The following is a 24,810-nucleotide window of genomic DNA, read 5'->3' on the forward strand; positions in this document are numbered from 1 at the left end:
CTGTCTGCTTTGCACAGGTATATTGAGGCTGACAAGGAAAGAGTAGCAAAAGGCAGCATCGGTGATAAGCTACATGCAAAATTTGGGGAAGCCCTTTTGGTTCCACTCTTTGTTTTAATGTAATGCTGTCATCCAACTTCCCATAAAACCTTTATTCATGGCCTTGGATCATAAAATGGCAGATTAGTGACTTGGAATTTGTACTCAGTACTTATTAAGTGATTTCACTAAACTCTTGAAATGGATAATTAGGGTCATACTAATCTCTGGGAAGGATTTAATTGTGACTAATCAGAGAGAGTTAGAGAATCCATGAAAATTTAGACCTCAAGGCACAAGCACTTCCACAGAAAAATTACTGTCATACAATCATAGAAAAGTAGGGCTGAAAGGGACCTTGGGAGGTCACCTCACCCAACCTCTCAGGACAGGATTATACCTGCCTCAGTGCTCCAATTCACTACATGCTAATATGGTAGCTAATTTAAGGATAGGTTTTAGACCTTTTTTAAGTGAGATAAATTTTCCACAATGCTACTAAACCTTATGCTGAAAGATGACCCAGAACATAAGTTGCCATAACTCAGTTCTTTTTGCCTTTACTGATAAAACAAGTAGACGAATGAAGTGAAATATTATGGTGAACTCAGAGGTGCAAAATCTTCTAACACTTTTTGGTCAGTGCCCTGCTAGAGGTGGCACAACATTTACTAAAACAGGGAGGTCAAACTGTGATACATGTACTACAAGTAGCACAGGCAGCCTATGTGCATGGCACACAGCAGATCAGGGAGGGGACAGGCAGCACAGCGGCCAGTAGGGAATGGAGCAGAAAGCAGAACAGCAGATTGGGCAGGGCATAGAAAGCAGAGCAGAAAATCATGTAGAAGGGGATTGGAGTGGCACTCAGGAAGGCATGGGGCTTAATTTGTGCTATGTCTGCCAAAAAGGCTGACCCCAACTGTACTAAACCATTGGGAAAATAATGGTACTAGTTCTGATTTTATGCACACTGCTGGGAATTGAGGTACTTATTGTGGGCATCAGTGAGGTTCATGCTGGAGGTTCATGACAAGGTTTAGGAAACCCAACATACGCAGGTATTGAGTCCATTGCAGGCAGCATCATTTACAAAGAAGGCCTTGTTCTTATGGCACTCTCATACATGATCTGCAGTATTCATCGACTGATGTTGCTTGATGTGCCTGTAGGCTGAAATGCAAGCAATCTGCAATTTGGTTCAGACGTGGAGTAGAACAGGCAATACAGCGATGCCAGTTGTAGCACAGAGCTGGTGATTTTCATTACCTGAAGCAACGAGTGCCTTGCTGGTGGTGATTGATTTTTCTTTGAAGCCTTCCCTTGTACTTGAAGAAGTGTGAAAGTCTGAGCATATATGTGTAGCCTGATGGTGACTGAGGGTATTTGAATGTGAGGTGCAAAAAAAGGGCCCATTTTGGTGCATGAAAGATAGCAAGCAATACTCTTTAGAAACAGCCCATTGCTGATGTAAAGCGAGTGTCATGATGCTGCACTGCCTCAGAGCAGGGGTCCTAAAAGGAGAGCCACGAAGGCTGAGAGGATTTTCAAAAACATTCTTTAAAAAAACAAAAATTAATAACTCTGAGGTCACTTGCTCACTATGTAATGATGATGTTCAACTCAGCCAACACCTGACAATAATGAATTTCATGTAAAAAGGCTACAAGCCACACTCACCTAAGAGCCCAAACCTACAAGGGGTGACCATGGGACATCAGACTTGATCATACAGCCTTTGAAATTAGTGGCAAAGCTCCCATTGACTGTGGGACTAGCATCAGAGCTTATCCATGACTACTATAGGTTTACATCTTAATAACCTTTACTCCCATTGAATAGTAACTGATTTCTGGGATAGAGTTCCATTGTAATAAGGGGGGAGTAGGGTGTTACCACAGACAAGCAAGGGGGCCAGTATCTTCAGACTCAGGATTCTGGTGCCATGAGTCATGATGCAACTTCCAGGCCCTCATGCAGTGTAAAGGGATAGGGGAGTCACACATCTAGAAGCTACAGTTGTCCAGACGCTGCAAATCCATCCTGAAGCATCCATACCATTTCCTGGGACGGTTCAAGGTTGTTTCCTACCCATCTTCTGCCAAGAAGCCTACTGTTTGAGTGTGGTGCAGGCTGCAGGGTTTGGGTCCCAGTGAATGAACTTGAAGGATATTTGGTGTGCTTTGTACTTTGTATTATTCAGCCTGCTACCGGTATATCTAGACTGAAATCTTGACATGTTATTTATCGCCAGAGTTTTTCATTGTAATGACTAATCAATATTTCCTGCTTTCAGTGAATGAAATGAGATAATTATGCAGGCAGTTTGTGCTAACCACCTTTTAAAAAGTAATGTGCTTCTACTGCTGATTGGTTTTGTACTCCCAGCCCTGCCACCAACCGTTGTGTGACCTTGGGCAAGATACCCAGGTCAGAATTTTCCAAGCTGGATGTCTGAAGAGGGGCCGCTAAGTGCATATCTAGGCAGTCAAGTTAGGGGACTTCTTTTCCAAAGTCATCTTCTCCTAAAATCTGACCCTTGTAAGGCACTTCACATTGGGCACCCCAAACCTGTGACACCTTTCAAAAGTTCAAGCTCCTTGTATGTAAACTGCTCAGAAGCCCCTTTCTGTTATAATTAGCAGAGTGTGGTATCAGCATGTTCATAGTTGATAGCCTGAGATGATTGTTCAAATGTCCATTGTAGCTGCATAGCCCAAGGCTTGATCTGTCTGTGAGGCAGCATCTCTAGAATCCTGAAATGATTTATAAGTTTAAAGCATTAGAGCATTGAACAGCAGGTAGGTTATTGGGCCTATTGTTGGATGAGAATCTGACTGAATTTCTGACCAGGCATGGAAGTTTCTCATTAAGAGGCCAATCCAGGATGGTGCTAATTGCTCTCAGCTCCCACTGAATTTGGCCTGAAGAAAATACTTGTCTGGTTTGCAAAAGCAAGCCTCTTAGCAGGTTCTGACAGTCTTGCTACACAGCATGTCCCAAAGCAATGGGTATGTTTGTAATTTAATTCTTCTCTTTCCCCACTACCACTTCTTCTTTCATCTCACTTGCAGAGGGGGTAAGAACGAGCCAGAACCAGAGCAACCAATTCCTCGAAAGGTCCAGATTCGATCTCTCCCTTCCCTGGAAGATATTGATCCAGACGTGTTAGATAGCATGCACTCATTAGGCTGCTTCCGTGACCGAAATAAACTCTTACAGGACTTGTTGTCAGAAGAGTAAGTGCTCACTGAGCTGTGACACTGGTTGGTGTCTGAGGGTTTGTATGCTCTTGGGGTTAGAAATGGGTGACCAAATTCCATCTGATTCTGACTGTGAGCAGAGTTCACAAGCTATATCACTGTTACAAGACCAAAAGAGTACTGCCATGCAACTGGAAGTATGAGCCATCCACAGTTTCTGCCCTGATTGAACAACAGTTGATTTCTTCTTCCACTTAAAAATAAAGTTACTTAACAAAAAAAAAAAAAGAAATAATGGGTTACCTGCCCCTTCCACTTGAAATCAGTGGTGAGACCCTGTCCCATATAAGTAGAGACCAACGATCAGTTCCAGTTTCCAGTGTTCATTCAGAAATGAATAATGGGGAGGGAGAAATAGGTGGAGGATGAGGTCTCGGCACACTTCTTAGAGCATAGGTCTTCCCCATCACATAAATTACCATCATCTGGCACCCTCTGTACTATAGAGCTCAGAGGCTGAAAGTCCAAGGAGTGATGAATTCTCTGTCTTGCTTTTAAGTAAGGACTGGCGAATGTTATCAGGGCAGCATGGGGTGTCTACAGCCATATTATGCTGTGTCTGCATTCATGGGTAAATATTCAATCCCTTGCTTCCCTGGAAGATATTGATCCAAGATATGCCGGATCCAGAAACCCAATATGCTGTGTCTGCATTCATGGGTAAATAAAGGGTTTCAGTCTCCCAAGCTCTGAGTCTTGACAGCTTTCTCAAGGGTCTGGCAGGCCCAAGGCACCAGACTGGGAACAGGGGACCACCTTGAATCCCTGGCTCAGATAGGCACCTGGGTGACCAAGTCATTCAGTCTATCCTGTGCCATGAAGGGATGAAGGGATAATGCCTCCTTTTCTCACAAGGATTTTGTGAGGATAAGATCCACTACAAGCACTCCTATGCTGTGGTGATCAGAGTGAGACAGATCATTAGCTTTGGGGTTACAGAATTTTTTTTCTTCTTTCTTGGCTGCAACAAATTTGAAGCGTCCTTGCTTTGTTTCTTTTTCTTTCAGAGAAAACCAAGAGAAAATGATTTATTTTCTTCTCCTGGATCGTAAAGAGAGGTATCCCAGTCATGAGGATGAGGACCTACCCCCCAGGAATGAAATAGGTACTTTAAAGTTGACTCCAGGCACCTTTAACATGTTTCAGTCTATCTTTCCTAGCACTGTCCTCCCTTTGGCATTCAGCCTCCCACCCGCCCCTCGTTCCCCCCACTGAAATGGAAAATGACAGCGCTGAGGTTCAGTACGGCTCCAGCAGCTGCTGTACCAATCCTAAAGGCTCTCAGTTACACTAAGGATCTCTTACACTGGTGTTATACCAGCCCTGGGGCCCCTTTACGCTGCCAGCCTGGTAACCTTAATAACTAAGTCTGGCCATCTCCACTGTTCAAGGTCAAACACAGCAGGACCAGGAGATAATCAGTAAGTCATATGTTTTTCACTCTTTAATAGGTCTCTTAGACCCCAGTCTTGCAAAGGCTCAAGGGCACAATCACAATGAGTTTTAGATATGCAAGTATTTTTAGTGAAGTCATTGGATTGCTTGCATATCTACAGCTAAACAAGTACCTAAGTCTTTGCAGCATATAGGCCTTTGGAGGAAATTACATCAATTGATATCAGGAAAAAAATATGAAAATTAAAAGAAGGTAAGACAAATAAAAATGTTTAAAAAATTGAAGCTTACTCTTAGCTACATAGCCAGTGATGAAATTGGGAAGATTATGAAACCGACATTTTTTTTAATGTATCAGCAGAACTTGAAATGTCATAACAGGCAATCTTAAAATATCTTAAATTTCAACCAGGTATCTCAAAGGTTGGAAAAAAAGGGGGAGAAAAATTCTTACTAATTTTTTCCTCTATTTATTTCTATGAAAAATAGAGTAGGTTTCATTAAGTAGGCATTGTTGCATAGGTAGATATATAGACAAACACGCATATATGTAGTGGCACCCAAATGTTTCTCCTACACACCTTACTATTGTATATTAAAGTTAGTTGAGGAAGTTTTGGACATTTTTATAAAATACTGATTTTTTTTAAGTCATGTATCTCTGTAACACTCTAAGTCTCATGCAAAATTAGCTATAAACCAAGACACCGTCATCACCGTTATTCACCGTACAGAAAGAAACTGAAAAGATGGGCCCTGCTTTCTGTTTCGTTGGCAAGCCTGGAGTCTCCTCTGCCCTTCAGGGACATAAAATGTTGAACTTTACACCTGCTGCTGCTCCAGGACTCGAGTTCTGGGACACTGGCAATATTGCAAAAATAAAATATTGTATTTGGAGGAGAATAGGTAATGCTTTTCTGACAGGTTAGTTGTTAAAATTGAGACAATGCTAGCAGTGACCTCAGTGGAATGGGTTAGTGGGCAGAGTGGAGACCATGTGATCAAAGATATCTAATACATCAGGTATCTCTGACAGATGATTTTGCAACTCAGATGCTTTTACTGTCCAAAACTCTAAATATAGTAGCTGAATCTTCAGCTTCGTATGCACAAGTGAATGCAAAGCCGTGCCCCATATATATCATCTATCTCTCCTCTCATATCCCAAATTATTTTCATGTGCTGTGAAATAGTTTGAATAGTTTCATTCAAACAATTGTTCACCTGTGCTGGAATCTTCAGCACAGGGAAAGAAAGTGTTCCCTAGTAGGGTTAGATTAACTCTGGGCTGAAGATATCATTGTGCCACATCAGCACATTTTAGACTCCCTGAGCATTATTATTCAAGTGTTAGTAAGTTGTACTTCCTTTCCCACTGGAGGTTTCTACCTCCTCTGCTCCCAGCCATATCTCTGGAAACATGGGGCAAGGTTTAATTAAGAGCAATCATGCTTCTGATGAATATCTCATCATTAGCCATTAGCAATGGCCTTGCGTAACGATAGAAGAGCAGGGAAATGGTAATGGATTTAATAATAGTTGCTTTAAGAGACTGCATTCCTCAGAGATGCATGTTGCCTGAGCTTTTGCCAAACAAAATTACACAATCATATAGTGAGCGCTCGCTCTTTCTTTGTGTAATAGTGTTTAGAAAGACTGGGTGCAAGCTGTAAGCCTAGGCTGACCCATTCGTCCTCTCACAAGTTTCCTCCTTACAGACTTGCAAAATGCCACATTGCTAATGTTTCTGTCATTGACTAATTGTGCTTCAACATTCTCCAGAGCTCATTTCTAATGCCCAGATTGCATTTAACTTGCACTACTTAATGCTCCATTTTATAAGTGTCACTCCAGCTGGATTTCCATTCTCTGATGCCTTCTGTTTTGAACCAATTTGGTTCAAATCACCCCCTTCACCCTTGCCATGTAATCATACAGTGATTTTCCTTCTCTTCTGACCTTCTTTTTCTGGAGGGTTATTTCATACCTAGCAGAACTCATGTTTCCAGGCCTAAGTAATCTTGATGCTGACTCTTAAGGTTTTCGTTTTGACCTTCGATTCTTTCTAACTAACTCTCAGTTTTAAATTCCCCTTTCTATAGTTTGGTATCCCCATAAGAGCCCCCGGTGCCAACCCCCTAGTGAGAACATCAAACTTAATTATCTTCTGGTCACTATTACTCAGTGGGCGCATCTACACAAGCCGATAAGTCACTGTAGTGACAAGTTACAGTGATGTTGCTTGTCGCTATGGCAACATAGTGTCAGCAGGCACAAACTGTGACGCTGATGCCATAGCAATGAGCTGTGTCGCAGTAGCTTATCACTATGGCAACATTGAGTCTAAAAATAACCGTGTGCCACCAGGACTGCACGGTACACAGTCCTGGGCACGTGTAGATGCACCCAGTGACTCCGCTCCAGTTACAACTTGAACCAGCAGCTGTGTGTTACACAGGACTAAGTTCAGAACAGCCTCTCATCTCGTGTTAGCTCTTTGAAGGAGCAGCTGTTTAAAGGTCAAGAAGTTATGTCCCTGAACCTTTTCCTGATGTGACATTTGACCATTTTATATGCCTACACTTGAAATCATCCATTATTACTGCATTATTGGATTTGGCTGCTGCTTTTATTTCCCTTAACACTACACACACAGACTATATTTCTTCTGATGTGGAGGTCCATAATGTAATCCTGCTAGTATTTTCTGCTTCTTTTGTTAGGTATGAAAAAAAGTTTGAAAAGCGCTTTTCCGGGATCTGGCCAGAAGGCTGCAAACAGCTGTGCCGGGCTCCAGAGCCCAGTTATAGCTCCGTGCTGGGAGCGGGGGGAGAGACTGGGGTTGCGCTGCCTCAAGCCCCACCCCCACCGCCTGCTCCGAGGCGCCCCTGCACACGCCAGAACAGAGCTGATGCCTGGGCTCCAGAGCCTGATGCAGCTGTTTGGAGCCTCCCAGCTGCAGCTGGCCCTGGCTCTGGGTAGCTGCTGCCAGCCGGGAGCTCGGGCTGCTCCCAGCAGGCAGCTGGGATGCTGCAAGCCCTGCTAGGGGCAGCCCAGGCTCCATCGCTGGCAGCAGCTACCCAGAGCTGGGGCTGGCCGTGGCATGCTGAGCAAAATGGCCTCATGTGCCATGCTTGGCACATGTACCAGGGGTTGCTGACCCCGGGTTACATCGTAAGTTACACTGTGCTAAAACCAAGAATAAGCAGCAATGTTCTTACAGAAAATATGTGTAATAACTTTGTTGCTGGTTTCTATCATGTCTTTATTTGAAGGTATGGACAGTGCTTCCAGCCTCCAGACCATACTCCCATGTACTCTGGAAGCTGGGAGCACTGGTCGGCTGATCGGGGTTCCCAGCTCGGGGAACACAATAAGCTTCTCTGACTGGGAGCCCCGATCAGTTGATGGAGCTCCCAGCTGCAGAAGTGCAGGGTGTCCCCCCATCCTCCTGCCATACCTGAGTGCTCCAGTCATTGATCAGAAGGGGGCACCATGTATCCCCATGGCTGGGAGCCCCATCAGTGATCAGAGCTCCCAGTAGCAGGAGAGCTAATTAGAGCTGTCAGCTGATTAGAGTTATCAGCCATGGGAGTGCATGGTCCTGTCCCCCCACTTCTCCCCCAGGGCTGGGAGCTCTGACCAAGTGAGGGGACTCCCAGCCACAAGAGGAAAAATTGCTGGTGCAGAGAGAGCGCAGGATGATGATCCCAGGCTCCCCCTGCACTGGCAATGTGGCATCATGGGATCTGAAGCTGAATCCCACAATAGCACATCAGATCCCATCATGCCTTCTTTTTAATGTCTGTCAGTAGCCTAAGAGACCAGACATAATAGAGAGGTGAAACAAGTGGGTAGGAGCCCAAGGGAAGAATGAAGTAGCAGAAAGAATAGGAATATCAGTATTATCCGCAAAAATATAGTGTGGAGCTCAGAAATAAGATACCCTTTCTTGAAGGTGTCCATTACAAGGGTCTTTAAATAGCCTAACATTGAGAAAATTGCTTCCCCTTTCTTCAGTTTTCCTTCTTTTTGCTGGTGTGATACCATCAGCAGAGGGATGGTCTAATGGTAGAGGCCACTAGTCTGCAGTTCAGTAGACCTGACTTCAGCTCTCTTTCCACTATGGATTTCCTGTGTGCTCTGACAGGTCATCTAAAGGCAAATTCTTAAGGGTATTCAGGTGCCTAAGGATGCTGATGTCAGTGGGATTTAGGTCCTTTTGAAAAACTCACTGGGCCTTTGTAGGTATCATTAGAAGCCCAAAAGCCTTTAAAAAACTAGCCCTTAGTACCCTGTTTTTCCTTTTATAAAATAAAGATAATAGCACCCCTTTACCTTGCAGAAGTATTATGTGAAGACTCAGTTACTATAGTAATAGAGCCTACACATCTACACTTTACTGCACAGCAGACTAATTTGCTGCACAGTAAAGTGTCACCTTCTACACATACATGGCATTTAGGATATAGTAGATTAATTTACTGCACTGCCAGATAGTCTTGTCAGATACAAGTGGTATCCAGCAGTGCAGTAAATTACTGTGCTGAAATGCACATGTAGATGGTGATGTTGGAATTAGTTTACTCCTTCTCAGCTTGTGCCGGAGTATACTCAGTCACATTAATTGCACACGTAGACATGCCCAGAGAGATGCATTTCATGACCTCTCCAGTTATCATCTAGAATAAACAAGACTGACACTTCTAATGGGACAAGATGAGGGGAATCTTAAATTTTATTTTTGAAGGAGTGTTTTAGGCCTTTTCCATACATTAATAAAGAAGCATCAAGAGGGCATGTTACAGAGCAAAGTTAAGGTATAATTTAGCTGGCCCAAGTAATTAGAGCAGTAAAGGCTTTAGCATGCAATAGCAACTAGCACATATACACAGGGCTCCTGGAAGGCTTGAACTTTCTTTATGAGCACATACTAAAATTTAAGCACAGAGTAGTGAGGATATTGCAGACATGTGAGAGTAGATTGCTCAAGGGAAGTGTTGGATTTTGCCAGACTGACATGTGCTTCAGGTCACAGTCAAATCTAGCTGACTGCAGTCTCTCTTCATAAAGATCCCCCCAGGAAACGTGTGGACTCCCCGATGCTGAACAGACATGGGAAGCGGCGGCCAGAGAGAAAGTCGATGGAGGTTCTCAGCGTGACAGATGGTGGCTCCCCAGTCCCAGCTCGCAGAGCTATTGAAATGGCACAACATGGACAGAGGTGGGTGGTCCCCATAGCTAGGAGTGATGAGCCCTGTCCTATTGCCTCCCTTAACTCCCCTATGTCCCCTACACAGAGGAATTGCAGAAGCTTTTCTGTCCACATCAACAATCACAGCAACACCCAACAACACTCAAGAGGTAGTTGACCACCAGTGCCATGGCTACTCACGTGGCAGTAGCATTCTTCTTGTAGCTGGAGGGGTCCTGTCTGTTCCTGCTTTTCATTCAGGATCCGAGACAGATACAAGTGGTATCCAGCTTTCTCTGTCATGTATTGTTTACTAGATGTTTTGAGGACAGTGGGCAGGTATGATTCTAGATCTCTCAGATGTAGGGAAAATGCCGCTATGTGGTGTTAAAGGAGCTGTAGGGGAACTGGGGTCCCTGTAACATGCATGTTTGGGGTCTTCTAGTTGTAATGTCTCATGGATGAGACTTCCACTGTCATTACATCAGGGCCGCATTAGTGATAGGCAGAAGGAAGATGTGTGCATTGGGAAAGGACACACAGGTACATCACTTTTTATTAATGAAGACTAGTCATACATGAAAATGGTCAGTGCTTTAAGTTGTAATTTGACATTTTGTGCCATGGACTTGTCCCTCAGCTGTTTAGATCTTCTGGGGAAAGTCTTCTACTTCTAGAAAAGCTTTTGTTGTCTGACGGATGGGTGAGGAGCATGAAATAAACAAGTATAGGGGTCCTTAGAACTACCTCTGACGTGCTAGATAGCTGTGCCAGTATTTGCTAGGGTGAGGAGAACAATTTCCCAAGACCTGCTAGGACTTATTCGCAGAGTCTTTGGCAAGGTATCTTTGAGATGTGGTATCTAAAAAGTTCCCCTGTTTAGGACAGGATGAATGCCAATTAGTCGAAAATATTCTTTTCTATTTGTAGAGTATGTAGGGGAAATGGTGATTTCACAGAGGCCATCGAGATCAAAGGATGTAAGATCGAGAACAAGACCGAACATTTATGGCAACACACAAATCAAATGCTATTCTCTCTCTATTGCTCCTGTAGTATCCAGTCATGCTACTGAGGAGATTGCTTGTAAGGGATGAGGTGCAATGTGTGGACCATAGCAAGTAGACAGTTTGAGTTAGAGGTATCTGCATTGGCTTTTGGAGAGCATTTAACTAGGTGAAACAAACAGGAATAGCCTGGTGACACCGACCAACTGAGCAAGTTGTTCAGCCAGCCTAGAGCTTCCTGTTTTGATCCTGATGAGTTCTGATAGCTGGAACGCTCCCTCCCACCTCTCACCTTTGCCTTGTTATTCCATAGCAAGCTGCCAGGAAGCTGAACCAGTCTCTTGTTACCCTGAGTGCTTTATTTTGTTTTGAATGTCCCATTCAGCCCTGCAAATGAAAAAAAAAGTTGCAGTAGCAGCTGGTCAGCTGCCAAGGATGCAAAGAGAATGTCTCAGGCAATCCCAGAGAAAGAAGAGAAGGAAGCCTTGGCTTTATGTCAGTGAGGGATGACTCTAGGTTAAAGGGAGATGGGACACATGCCAAAGGGAGCATCAGGGACAATCAAGAGAGTTACACTGGGGGCATGTGTGCCAAACAGTGTCAGCTGAAGTGGGATGTACAGTTTGGATCAAGGGCAGGGAACATGGACACACTGACATGATGAGGAATGAGACCTAGCTCAGTGGTGCTTGTTTTGGAAGGGGTTAAAAGGAAGGTGCTATTAGATTTCAGACTTGAGCTTTCATTACTCATACACAGTCTGCATCCACAGATGACAGTGGCACAGCATGCAGCATGATCATTTATAATATGAACTGGCTTCATTAACAAACGCCACCACATGGGGAGTGTCTGGGGATGAGGCACTGCTGTTGGGACACCATCTGTCAGGACAGTCAGCAACAAAGCAACGAGTGCCTTGCACCAAGGGTCAGGCTTTTCAAGGCTAGATCTGTAGTATTCAGCAGCAAGTGACCCACTGAGAGTGGATTTTGCAGCATTGCGTTTTAGGTCTGTGACTTTCAGAGAGTGATGCTGTCCTGGAAAATGACACTCACATCTAGGAGGGTGGATAATCATGACTTCATGCCAGGGGGTTGGTACAGTACTAGGAAGGTGGAGAGAGGAGAACAGGAGACAGTTTCCTTTGTTAGAAATTAGAGACTATATAATCATTAGAAAATCTCTAGCTTGCTCCCTTCACAAGCTAGCAGAAATGGTCCTTTCACTGCTCTCCTCATGAGTTGTGTTTTAATCCTACTCCCTCCTCTCCCTGTAGTGAACAGTTGCTTATTTGCAGATAGGGGATGTGTGTGATAACCTCCAGTTGCATGCGTCTGTTTGGTGAACTGCACGTCTTTCATCCAGCTCGAGGTCCCAGGAAGTTCTCATTTTGAAAATATGGCTTTTATGTCCTGCTGCAGAAGCCATTAAAGCTTGGAATAGAGAACTTGAATGCAACAGGCTGGTATGGGGCTTTCTGCTCTTAAGAAAAGGCATAGCCCTACAGCAACTTAGTGGACTAAGGGATAGTGGATAGTGGAGAGGAGTCCTGTGCAACAAGTGGCTTCCAGCTTATCCTCTAGCTGGCCCTCCACTTCCTTGAAACATTTGTTTTGGCCTCTCCAAGTCCTTTCCACTGTGTCTCTGACAGTAAATGCCCACTAAAGAGACACAAACACCGACTCCATCTACATCTGGTAATGAGGTTGGGTTGGTTGTTGCTCAACATGCTGTATGCCAGCTCAAGTATATTGGGTAGCCCTGAGCTTCTCCACTGTGTATGTTCTTGCCTCCCCCACCAGTCAGTTTCCAAGATATTTCCTAGAGATGTTTGGAGAGAGAGGATAAGCACATGGAGCTGTTTAAAGCTAGCTGATTTTGCACAGCCCTAAGAGTCCTGTAAACTGGAGAGACGGCATCTTCCGCTAGTTCAGCAGCTAGAATCTCTGCTGAGATTGCCAAGAGTTTGCAGCTGCAGGGTTCTGAGGTGGGAAGAATACATCAAACTTCCTATGAGGGCTCCATTGACTATTCATTTCCCTTCCATTCTTTTTTTTTTGTGAGTTACCGAAGTGGATAGTTTCCACCAAAACTAGCAGTAGAAACATTGTCTTCCAACACTACCGCCAGTGTTGGAAGACAGTGTTTCGTAGAGCAGATTTACCCATGATACAGAGATGAATGGAATCCTGCTTCTCAGCTTCATGAACCAGGACCCATGCTTGAGAAGCAGAACATGTCTTGTCGGAGAGATGAATGGGATTGGCACTGGCAGGGGTGAGCTATGAAGAGGCAAAAATAAGAGAGCCCTTTCTCTTTAAGTAGACCTGCATGCTGTTTTGAATCTTTGCCCAGACAATGCTTAGTGTTAATGACTTCCAGGAAAGGCTTTCAGAGTCCCAGCTGGAATAAAGAAGGTTTTGCTATTTTCACATTCGGGCATTGTCCATCTCCCCTAGGAAATATAAGCAAGTGATCTCTGCCTGAGGTCCTTAGTCCAACAAAAAGGATTTGTGTGTGTGTGTGCACATGTGTGCACGCATACTGAGGAGGTCACAGACCACATGCGCTGGTAGCCTTTAGTGCTAGAGAATACTTATTCTGTAGGGGTCTGTTCCTGCTGTGTGCATAAGGCCTCAATTCTTGTTAAAGTCAATGAGATCTTCAAGAAATGGTCAGCACCATGCAGGATTGGCCCAGTGATCAGGAGCGGACAGAAAAGGTGTCCTAGAGCTGTGCTTACAAAAGAAAGGGTGGGTTGGGAGGGCTGGGAGTCAGGGACTGCTTCAGGTGACTCTCATTGATGAATGTCCACATTAGTAACTCTGTTTTCTTACTTTGTTCCTGCCATAGTAAAACAATGTTCAGTAAAAGCCTGGATATCTCTGAAGCCAATCCCAAATTCAACAAAGAAGAAAGGTATAAACACTGACAATCTGTTCCTCTCCTCTACCTCACTGCTGAGACCTTAAAGATGCAGTACTTACCTTCTTCACACGGGGACAACTGCTGCTCATGCCCTAGGGAGAGCCAGGGAGGGTGGGCACCATTTTATTTTTACTCTTTTAGGGTACAGTGCTGTATCTTTTCATTCAGACCATTCATCCGGGTCAATCACCAAATGCATCATGGACAGGCTGTGCCTGTAGTGGGATTTCCCCATAAAATGTTATGTGATTGCTATCTCTGGGTCAACACTCATGCTCACACTGATACATGGACCAGTGTAGAAAGGGCACTTGTGTTTTAATCACTGTGTTGACTCAACCTGCTTTATCAAGTGTGAGCTGCACTGTGCTTAGAAAGTCAGGAGCTGCTTGGTGCCTGGTCTAGACTGTGCTCCTTGCCATTACCAGTAAGAGTGTGGCCCAACCAGTGGTAGGAATGGTAAGAAATATTCAGATCAGTGTTTCTCAAGTCAGAGGTAAAATGCTATGTGTCTTCAGGAAAGAGGCTGGCTCTATAAGGCTAGTACTCACTAGAAAGCAAAATACAAAAAAGAACAGTTGCAGGCAAGGTATAATGAAGACATATCAGCCTCAGTGGCAGGGTAAGTAGTTGTCCGTAAGTGGGGAAGAGAAAATGAAATAGTGACTCTCACCTCTCAAGAGAGGCAGGGAGGTGGAGCAAAGAGTCAGCCAAATTAGAAGATATAAGAGAACATTCTTGGGTCAGTTTAAACTCTTTGGGTTTATGGTGATCTGTTCATAAACTCTTTCCTAGGGGTAGTGGCTGGCTACACCTAATGGGTAGCTCCCCACCACACTAGCCCTCATGTGCTATGGGCCTTTTCCCCCATCCTGCCTACTTATTCCCTGAACTAGTGTGGTGGTCTGTCTCTAAGGGGTTGCTTTCCCACATGTGCATGTCTCGTAGGAAAAGTGGAGGGAGAGAGGAAGCAAGAAATCCATTCTAGTTATTCATCCCATATATTAATCACCATCAGAGTCATACCAAATATTTCTATTGTGCTGTATGTTTTAATGTATGCAGGTATTAACCCCGAAATTCACCCAGTTAAAGGGTCAGGTTAGCCAGTGCCTGAGTCCACAGACAGAGGGACAGAGGCTTCCCCATATCACCCATATGAGGGGGAGTCGAGATTTCCTCAAGGCCCCACATGAGAACTGGAGAACTCTTCTCCCCAGCACCCTTGAACTATAGTTATGGATCTTTTTTGGAGACATTTGGCTGAGACTATCAGCCTTTTGCAGGCTGAGACAATCCAGCATGCATACTGTTTAAATATGCAAGGATGCCACAGTAAAAAACAAACAAAAAACAACAACAAAAAACCAGGCAGAAAGCACCAGGTTTGCCTGCAGACGAAGGGACAGCTCCAGAATCACTCGCTCTTAGGAGGTCCTCAAAGAAATGAGCTTGGCACCCAAGATATTAGAAATTCATAAAAGCTTATGGCCAGGACGTGGTCATGACATGTCACTACGCAGTGTCCATCCGGTCACTGAGCTTCCCACTGCTGTTATCATGAGACAAAGACACTGCGTGTTTCCCATGGTAATCCCCTCCCTGAAGCAGAAGGTGAGAGAGCTGAGTTCCTAAAAGTGTGGGCATTTCATTTTAGGCCTACCAAAAAGTATAGCTTTTCAACAGCATCTAGACCTCCCTCACAGGCAGTGAGAGGCCTTTCTATCTTGTTTGTGACCCAATAAATGTCTGCCAGGACTCCTGGCACCATGCATTTCTTTTTGCATTTCTTCTGTAGCTGCTGCATCTGGGGAAAGCATGGAGAAACGAGTTCACAGAGGCTGCTGGGGCAGTCCACTAAAAGCATAGCCTCACTTTGAGCTCCATTCTAGGGGAGATATTTTCAGAGGACTGAAGACAGAGGGCCAGGTTACTGCCTGAAAGCCTCCACAGATACCCGTTCTTGAACGGACTAAGGAGAGGGATGCTACAGGGAATAGAAATTTTACTCCAGGTCCACTGATGGAGTGGGGAAGAAGGGGCAGCAAAGAGTACCCCAGCAAAATGACTCTTCTAACTAGTCATGGTGGCCACTAAATCTTTGGCCAATGTTTCATTATCCAATATTTTGGTTGATTCTTCTAAAAGGAATACTGCATCTTTAAGGGTCTCGTCCCTCTAGATGCACATGGTTGTCTTAGTAGCTGAGGCCACTGTCACTTTCTTCTTCTCTGTCTCTCACTCTCTCTCTCTTTCTCTCTCTTCTATTTCTTTTTCTTTCTCTCTTCTATATTTCTCTCTCTCTCTCTCTCTCTCTCCCCCCTCAATGCTTTTTTCTCTTCTGTATCTGGGTTGCTACAGCTCCGTAGTTCACTTGCTTCAGTATTGTAGGGAATGCACATGTCTGCGCTGCTGGGTGTATTGTGTCCTGGGATTGTTATTGTTTTTAATCTCATTTCCCTTCTCCTTTTCCCCCATTGTTGATTTGCTTTCCATTCTCTGTTAAAATCCTCAGTGCCTTTGCCTTTGGGGAAAATACCTTGAAAGAAAAATCGATAAATCAATACATATCCATTATATGCATATTTAAATACACTGAGTGTGAACGTGGGTGTATCATGTATGCATAGCCTGGGTGCCAAATGCTAATCTCAGTTGCCAGATGCCGCCGAGAACAACATTTGGCCCTACACTTATCTAAATTGTAACTCCAAACCAAAGTACAAGTGGAGCATCATTCAAGCACATGGAAAAGCGCTCACTCTAATGCTTCTTTCCACTTCTCTGTCAATGTATAACATAATGATTTCTTTCTTTCTATTCAAATTGAGTCTTAAATTGTCTTAAAACCTCCCTATACAGTGTTTGGAATGTTCATGCCATGAGATGCATGCCTGCCTTCGTTTATATGTAAACTGTGAAATCTACTTGGCAAATACTCATTTTGGCATTTCTCATGGTGACCGTCCCATGGAGAATGGATTCCATCATATGGGAAACACTGGCAACTTGGGAGCCCATTCCAGGAACCGGAGAGTGAGAGAGAGGAAGAGAGAGAAAACAGTCCTATCCCACCCTATTTGAAAAGATTTTGGTTGAATGTCAAACCAGAGATTTTACATAAGCCAAAGGCCAGATCAGGAAAATAAAAAGTAGTGACACTCTCTGAAGGTTAGTCATGGGCCAGATGTGTCCTGAGAGCTTAATAATCTGACCAGCTCCTTTCTTCTTGGGTGCGCTGATCTTCAGTAAAAAATTAGGAATATTGTATATCTGAATTGTCACCATTAGGCTTCAGAGTCAACACACCAGGGAGATAAATTGACTGCCCTCACCCCTTTTCCAGGGCTGTTCTTTCAGGCTGTCTTCAGCACTGCATTGATTTATCCTCCATTCACATTGGAACTGTTATCTTTGCAGTTTCTAAGGCCCAGAGACTTAATTTATTTTAAATGGAAAGTGAGATTCTGGAGCATGTAACTCACCCGCAGGGATAAACACTGGATTGCTGAGCTGGCATGGCCAAGCCAGTCTGAATCCCTGAGTTTAACACAGTAAGTGTTCCCACATCACTGTTAAGCCAGTGTCAAAGCAGGATTGCTATGTGGCCTACAGTCTCACTTACTGGGCTCCCAGGCTAGCTCAGAAATGCACATTTTAATGACCAATGCTTTTCACAGTTTGTACAAGGGAAACATTTTGGGGAACAGAGGGATGCTATACTGATCTGACTGTGCTTCAGCTAAGAGACTGCATGGAAACTGAGCAAGGAACCTGAACTACTCACTCTGCTGATCGAGTTAGTTTGGTGTGGTTGGGGTCCCTAATGCCTTGGTATGTCTCTCCCCCAAGCTTCCCCCATACAGAAGTCTGGCATGTCTGCAGTGTTTATGTGCAGTACAAAAACCATTGTATAGTGAATTAAACTGTTCCCCTAGTATCCCCGGTCCCCCAAAGGGGAGAATCCCATAGCAATAATGATGACCTTTCAGTTCTCTGAACAGTATTTCACTCTGCTTTTCATACTCTTCTCTCCACTTGCTCCCACGTCCCACTCTGTCTTTCTCTCTCTCCCCTTATTCCCCTCTTCCGAGGATGGCGAGTGCTGATCTATTGGGGTAAGCTCCAGTTTTGGATTATACCTGTTGTGGGACCTGTTATATCCTGTACAAGGACTCTTTCATTTGCACAGTTTACAAATATTGATTTCTATCCTTTATTGAATGAGACTTTCTAGCAAGGAGAGAGATGTGGGAAGAAGCATTTTTGGGTGCCTTTGTATGCGTTTGTGTGTTTTTGTGTTGGGGTCACACTCCATATACTTTTCTTCTTTTAGTTTTGTTTTCTTTTTTGATTGTTGGGGGTGGGGGGGGAGGTTCAATGTTTATGGGGGCATAGAGTTAATCCCAGACACTGTGCAGATACCTGGACACCTTGAGAATGGGAACCCCTTTCCCACCCAGTGCACTTCTCCTGTCTGTCTGGCACACTCCAGTTATTATTGATCCTCATGGGTTTTTTTGCTTTGCTTTTTACAACAAAACTCAGTCCCATGCTTGATCTGAAATAATTTTGGGGTATTTTCTCTCCACTTAGCACAAATTCTTTTTCTATAGGGAAATAAGCAGTTGGCCCCAGAAATAGACACAAATTCTTTGTTTTTCTGTACTGTAAATAGACTCTAGGTATATCTAGGAATATGGTCACACTTTAGGATAAACATTCCTCTATAAATGTGTAACATCAGGATGACAAATAATTTTAAAATGGTTTTTAATATTTATTAAAATGTTATATTTATTAATAAATTGGAGTAGGATGTTACAGTGTCCAAAAAATCAACAGGCACTTTGAACTGTGGAATACCGGCAGTGAAAGCATCTTGTACTGATGTAGAGATTATGACTTGTAACATATTGTTCATGTTACCTCAAGTTTATAACACATGCTAATTATCTATTAATTCTTTATAAACTGTTAATTTTAATATGCAGTGGGCACATCTACATGAGACACTAGACATACAGTAGACTAATTCTAATGTGCATTCATGTGGCAGGCAAAAACTGTGCTAATGCACTAATGTGCAGTAGAATTAGTGTACTGCACATTAGCATCACAAAAAGGTGTGTAACATGTTATCACAGGTACTAAACTTAACGCACCATAATTACAGTGCATTAATGAATGTGTAGATGTGCCCTGTGTGACAAAGAATACTCTTAATGAAACCAGAGCAGAATGGAGCAAGTTACCCCTCACACCTCCTCATTTCACCATGTGTATGAGATTCTGAAAGATTTTGCCTCCATTTTCTACTAGGGGTACAATTAACTCCTATGATTAGGTCTGTGGACTTTAACATACCTATTTACAGTAGGAAGCAGTTGCAGAGTGGAGCCCTAGGAGTATGAGGCCTAACTCTCCATGGTGCTGAACTTGCATTAGCCTCTCAATCTTCCAGTCTTATGCACAATTTTTCAAAGGGACAAAACAAGTTTTCTGGTTAGTGCTTAAGACCAAAGGTTTAGATGGATTGGGGAGCCAGCCCCAGCTTGAAATGCTGAGAGACCAATTGGACTGCTTTCCTATCAGCTTTCTGGAGAACTTGGACTCGGTGTTGCAGTTTAGGAATCTTGATCTTAGCAAGCATAACGACATTTAGTTTATGTTTGATTCCAAAGGATTTGTGCTTTAAAAAAATGAGCAAGTAGCTAGCTGGATCCTTTGGCTGAAATGTTAACTGCCACTGATGGGACTGGATAAATCCAGAGTCCTGGTTTCAGTGAACACCCTCCAGGGATGCAAATTCAGTGCACATGCTGTGTCATACATCCATGCTTCAAGCTCCCATTCTTGGATGCAAGCTCCCAGATGTGCATAGCTAAAATGCTGATGACAGGGTTGTATCCAACACACAGTGACAAACAAGCCTGGGACCAACAAGCCTATTTGAAGACCTCTATACAAGGACCTGGTACTAAACAGTACCATTTATTATCATAGAATCATAGAAGTCGGGTCAGAAGGGACCTTGTAGATCTTCAAGTCCAACCCCCCGCCTGGGTGGGAGAAAAACTGGACTCAAATGAGTCCCACCAGGTAGGCATTAGAAAAGAAAATTCTGAAAGTGGTTGAATTCATGTCTCCTACAAAGCACTGAATTTCATGTGACACTGTAAAAACTTGTGAGAGTTTTATTTAAACAGAAAACAAAGGTAAAGTAAGTGCAGTCTAGATTTGTCACTGGATTCTAATTTTTTGGCAGAAGTGAAACATTTTTGGTTGTTCTTTGCTAAGATTGCTGTCAGAGAAGAGACAAAGCAAGCCTTTAATCTTTTCTTAACTGTATGGGTTTAGAATTGTTTGAACAAATGATTTCTAGTGTCCTAGAGGCTGTTGAGGAGCTGAGAAGAAGCAATATGTCTGCAGTTTATCAAAGAGCATTAATTAGACCCAAGGGTAAAATGGTAACCTACAGAATTTATCCCTGATTTGAACTTACGGCTCTAAGAAACTTGGTTTCGCTGGTAGAAGGGTATGAGAAATAGCACCAATCACCTTTACAAAACATTTCTAAAATATTTTGTTTCTGAAAATACATAGCCCATATAGGGTGCATAATGGCATGGGAGGAAGATGAGTTTTTCAGTAGCACTGAAGTGACTTAGGAGCCAAAATCCTCCTGAAAACTAAAAGGGCTTATGCTCATAAGTGATATAAGTGCTTTTGAAAACCCCACCCCAGTAGCTTTATTTGCACCCAATTAGTATGATGATAAAGCCTTTCTCCTAGACCGGACAGTCATGTGTGACCGCTAAAAAGATTGATGAGCAGTGGTGCACAGTACACAGTACTGAGACATGTACTATCTGAAGCATTGTCACATAAGGCCAAATGAGGTGTGCTATATTATCAGTTATAAGGAGATACCAGCTCAGCTGCCTTCTTAGGGTGCCATGGAGTGCTCTTCCATACACACAGATCCTGGGTCTCATCTCTTTATCGCTCCTCACTAGGGCTGCTTATACATATGCACAGGGGTGCAGGTGCATTTTATTTAGAGTGGTTCCCGGAGAGCCACTCTGATTAAAACACATCACCAGCATGTGTATTAAGCCCCTGCACATTTAAAAAATGGTTGCAAGATGCTTTATCTAAACTTCATTCAACAAGGTTTAGATAAAGTGCCCTCACAGCCATTTTTAAATGCATGAGGGCTTATACATGTCATGGTAAGGCCATGCTAAAGCGTTCTAATTGGAAGGCAAAGCAGCACTTGTGTAGGCAGCCCAGATGTCTTAGATCTGAGGGAAGCCCCTTGGGTGGGTCCTCACAGTGACTACTTCATCAGGTCCAAATGGGACTGGACTCTGCAAGGGTTTGCATTTGGAGGTAGCTTTAAAGTGACTCAATACCCTCTTCAAAAAAAAAAAGGCACTACTTATTCCCACACCAAAAGGAACAAGCCACCCCATGCCAAGGCATACAACAAAAAAGAGTCCTACATGCACAACCCCTTCTCTAAATTTAGCATAGCTCAGGCAAGTCTAGTTTATTCCCCATCTCTTTGTGAGGAGGAATAACATGCACTGCTCTTAGCATATGAGAGGTATCTCTGTCTCAGGGAGCCTTCCCAGCCTGTCCGCTTCTTCACTGACCCACCCTTGGCAACTCACAGCACCCCTACCCCCCATACAACTGAACTTTTAGTAGATCAGAATCTCTAACCGTCCCATTGTGTCTAATTTAAGTTAAACTTTCATTTATAATATGAAGCATCAGGAGGACAAATTATTAAGAGAGATTTTTTAATAAATGGTTGATAAATTGTAATCGGGTTGGAGCCGAGAAGTCCTGGCTATCATATTTGAGAGGATGCTCCTTAGCCAGACCACTGTTGTCCCTCCCTGCCTGCTTTCTTTAACAAGCCCTTTAGCCTCCTTCAATTTAACTGCATCCTTTAGGTGCAGGGAGCAACACAGAGTACAGCCAACGAGTCTCGCACAAGTTTCATGAAAGGAATACTGATAGGTACCCAAGGTCTCACATGGGTTTTTAAATTTGAATAATTATAGATTTATTACTTAACTTCCAATGATGTTCAGCACCCTTAGAGACTCTGAGAAGGTTACACACTAAGAAATATTTTCATCTAAATAAACTTACTTCATAGTCATAGATGAAAGGTACGTTTTCCGTTGTGGTTTCCCACATTCATCTTTCTTTTTCTGCACTTGGCAAGATCATTCAGGTTCTGCTGTGCCAATGTACTGCCTGCAGGCACACTATACTGCCTCCACTTCCACTGTCCAGGAGATACATATATATATTTAAATTATCTCTGTTCTTTTGTCTTATCATGCCATGACTAGGGCACCTTTTCTCAACTGCTTTTCACCCTTTCCCTTGGTCCTGTGCACTGGAATGACAGATGCAGGAGCAACGTAAAGTCTTCCTGAGGTAGTTTTTTTGCAGCCAAGACTCATGTCTTTCCAAGTGAAGGTGATCTTGCTGGGAAGAAGAAAAAGCTTTGATTTTTGCTTGATGGCTTTTCTTCGGGGAAGCTGAAGAGCCTGCCATGTGTGAGCTTCCCCCAACCAATTTGGGAGCTTTCTCCCACTGGTCATTGCAAATACTGGGACTACTTAAAAATAGGAAAGTACAAAGGAGAACTCAAAGAATCAGTCCCCCTCTTGCCCCTCCTTTGCTTTCCAGAAAATGTTTTAAATTGGGAGTGCTCTTTCCTCAGAAGCATTTAAAATCAATCATGAACCTCCTAAACTCTGCCCAATGTCCCCAACACACAATTTCTAGTGTTGTAAAGCTAAGCTACCTCTCACCTCATTTGTATAAAGAACAGCAGAAGCCACTGAGTATAAGTACGGCTGAGTGCATATAAGCAATGATATAGATGCTGAATATTTTTCCCAGTGGAGTTTACACGAACCCTTTGTTCTGTCCCCTGCCACAGACTTCTAAAGGATGAAAACTCACGACATGACCACTCCTTTCATAAAGAATTGTGGTGTAGGAGGTGGGGCCTTGCTATGTTGTGCCCCCATCTTTGTGACTGTTTGCTGTATTAAATGCGGGGAGAGGCAGGTGGAGAGGGGGGGAGTCGGGATACCTGGGAGCAGACCCGATTGGAGAGAGAAATTAGGGGATTGAAGGCTTTAATCAAACGGTTCTAAAATTCAGGTGAGTGCTAAAGATCCACTTCCAGCCATGCTGGAGTGTTAATGGGAACAGCTCCCAGTGGAAGTTAGGGACCTGAGTACTTTGAAGGTATTTACAGGAATTACCTGTAAAAGCATGCTGCAAGGTGATGTGTTACTTGTTGGTACTTCTGGTTTGGAGGGATCTTTCCTTGATGACTCTCATACACACAGAGGTGATGGTAACTAACTGGACATTCAGTACACAGGGCCACAGCTATGTTTGCATTTAGCTGGTTCAATTAAGAGTGAGAAGTAAAACTTCCTAAAAATCCAGCGAAAGTAGAGCATGTTTACAAAACAATCCATACTCTGCTTGAATCTATGCGGCTGTCTACTCTTGGGAACCCCACAGGGATGCAAATGCAGAGTTTAGGCCTGTAGATTTTATAGAGATGCAGAATAATGGCCCAGCGACGCTGAGATACAAGGAAGGAATTCCACAGAGGGTTTCTGCATTTGATATGAACTATGAGGATGGGACTTACCACTGTGTTGCATATTAGCTGAAGCCCTCAGTGGAAATATTTCTCCTGCTTCTCATAGAATTTTAAAATGCTATCATATCTTTCCTTTTTTAGAAAATGTAGATGTGAAACCATCCTGCAACTACATTTATGAACTTATTCTTATAGAGGAAATCAATGAAACCAGTGGTCAGCAGCATTTTCTGGTGGTGGGCTGGAATGGCCCAGGTCAGCTCTGAGGTGCTAGGACCTGGATTCCACTTCTCCCTGGTGCCGTTTCTCTCCATTGCCTGGCTGTGGAGCAGCAGCATCAAAGTCCCGGCTTCGTGGGCTGCAACCAGTGCTTCCATGGGCCAGATCCAGCCCATAGGCCTAGGCTGCTGAGCTCTGAATAAGACTCATAGACGGGGACATTGACTTAATGTATTTTGGGTTTTCTTAAGGGCTGCATATTCTTACAAATCCATATATATATGGATATATCTATACACACACGCACACATTTGTAATGAATACCTATTTAAATCTATTTATGCTTATATGTATACACCTAAAACACATGTTTGTGTAGGTGCATGTTTATGCATGTATATTCTGTTTTACAAACACTTAGAAGATTTCATCATTTCTTTATCATGTTAGCTGAAGGTGAATAATTGTTTTGTATTTCCAAAAGGAGGTGCTATGTTCATATATTGGTGAGATGTTTGCAAAACTGGGCAACTGACATTTTCTATGTTAGCTTTAGGCTGGGTTGTTTCTCCAGTGTAATCTCCTTCCAAAATTGTTTTTCAAGATTGACCCTTCTAGTTGAGGAGGATTGAAAGTAGTGGCCTCTGAAGCTTTTAAGTCCTACTTCTGGATCTGTGTAGGACGACAGGAAGTGCTTTCTGCTCTAGCAGATAATTTTGTCCCTGCTCAAGTATTACATCCCCCGTTTAGCCTGCATGTCCCTTCAGTTTAGGACTGCTTGTCTTAGTACAGTGTTGATGTGTTTAGATTGCTAGCTGCCAGATTTTGGCAGGGACCATTGCTTGAGAACACAAGGACAGGTGATTCCATATGAATGTTAGCACTCCCATAAAGTACAACATGCTCATTGACAGAGCGGCAGGCCAACCAATAATAAATATTGTCAGTGTTTAGAAGGGCCTGTTATCCCCCACGGGCCCCTACAGTGACAGGTTGGTGTGAAATTGCTGCTTTGTAGAACTCAACAGGCAGAAGAGGCAGTAGTCCCACCTCGAGGTAACCCCCTAGAGGTGAAGAGCTCATGATCTGAAAGAGAGGTTATCC

At 43.5% G+C, this 24,810-nt stretch overlaps 1 protein-coding gene across 3 annotated transcripts in view; it reads left to right on the forward strand.

Annotated features, from left to right (window-relative positions):
- BRSK2 (BR serine/threonine kinase 2) overlaps positions 1-24,810 on the forward strand; it is a 483,239-nt gene that overhangs the window by 415,467 nt on the left and 42,962 nt on the right. For 2 of the 3 annotated variants that reach the window (XM_090032454.1, XM_090032455.1), the window contains exons 10-12: positions 3,114-3,278; positions 4,310-4,407; positions 9,771-9,921. In XM_090032454.1, the coding sequence (XP_089888580.1) occupies positions 3,114-3,278; positions 4,310-4,407; positions 9,771-9,921 (414 nt within the window). Of the gene's footprint in view, positions 1-3,113; positions 3,279-4,309; positions 4,408-9,770; positions 9,922-13,754; positions 13,821-24,810 lie in introns of all 3 variants that reach the window. The other variant, XM_090032456.1, reaches the window with a different exon arrangement.

This window comes from Crocodylus siamensis, chromosome 2, assembly GCF_052110815.1.
Source record: "Crocodylus siamensis isolate JL-2025a chromosome 2, ASM5211081v1, whole genome shotgun sequence".
NCBI lineage: Eukaryota > Metazoa > Chordata > Crocodylia > Crocodylidae > Crocodylus > Crocodylus siamensis.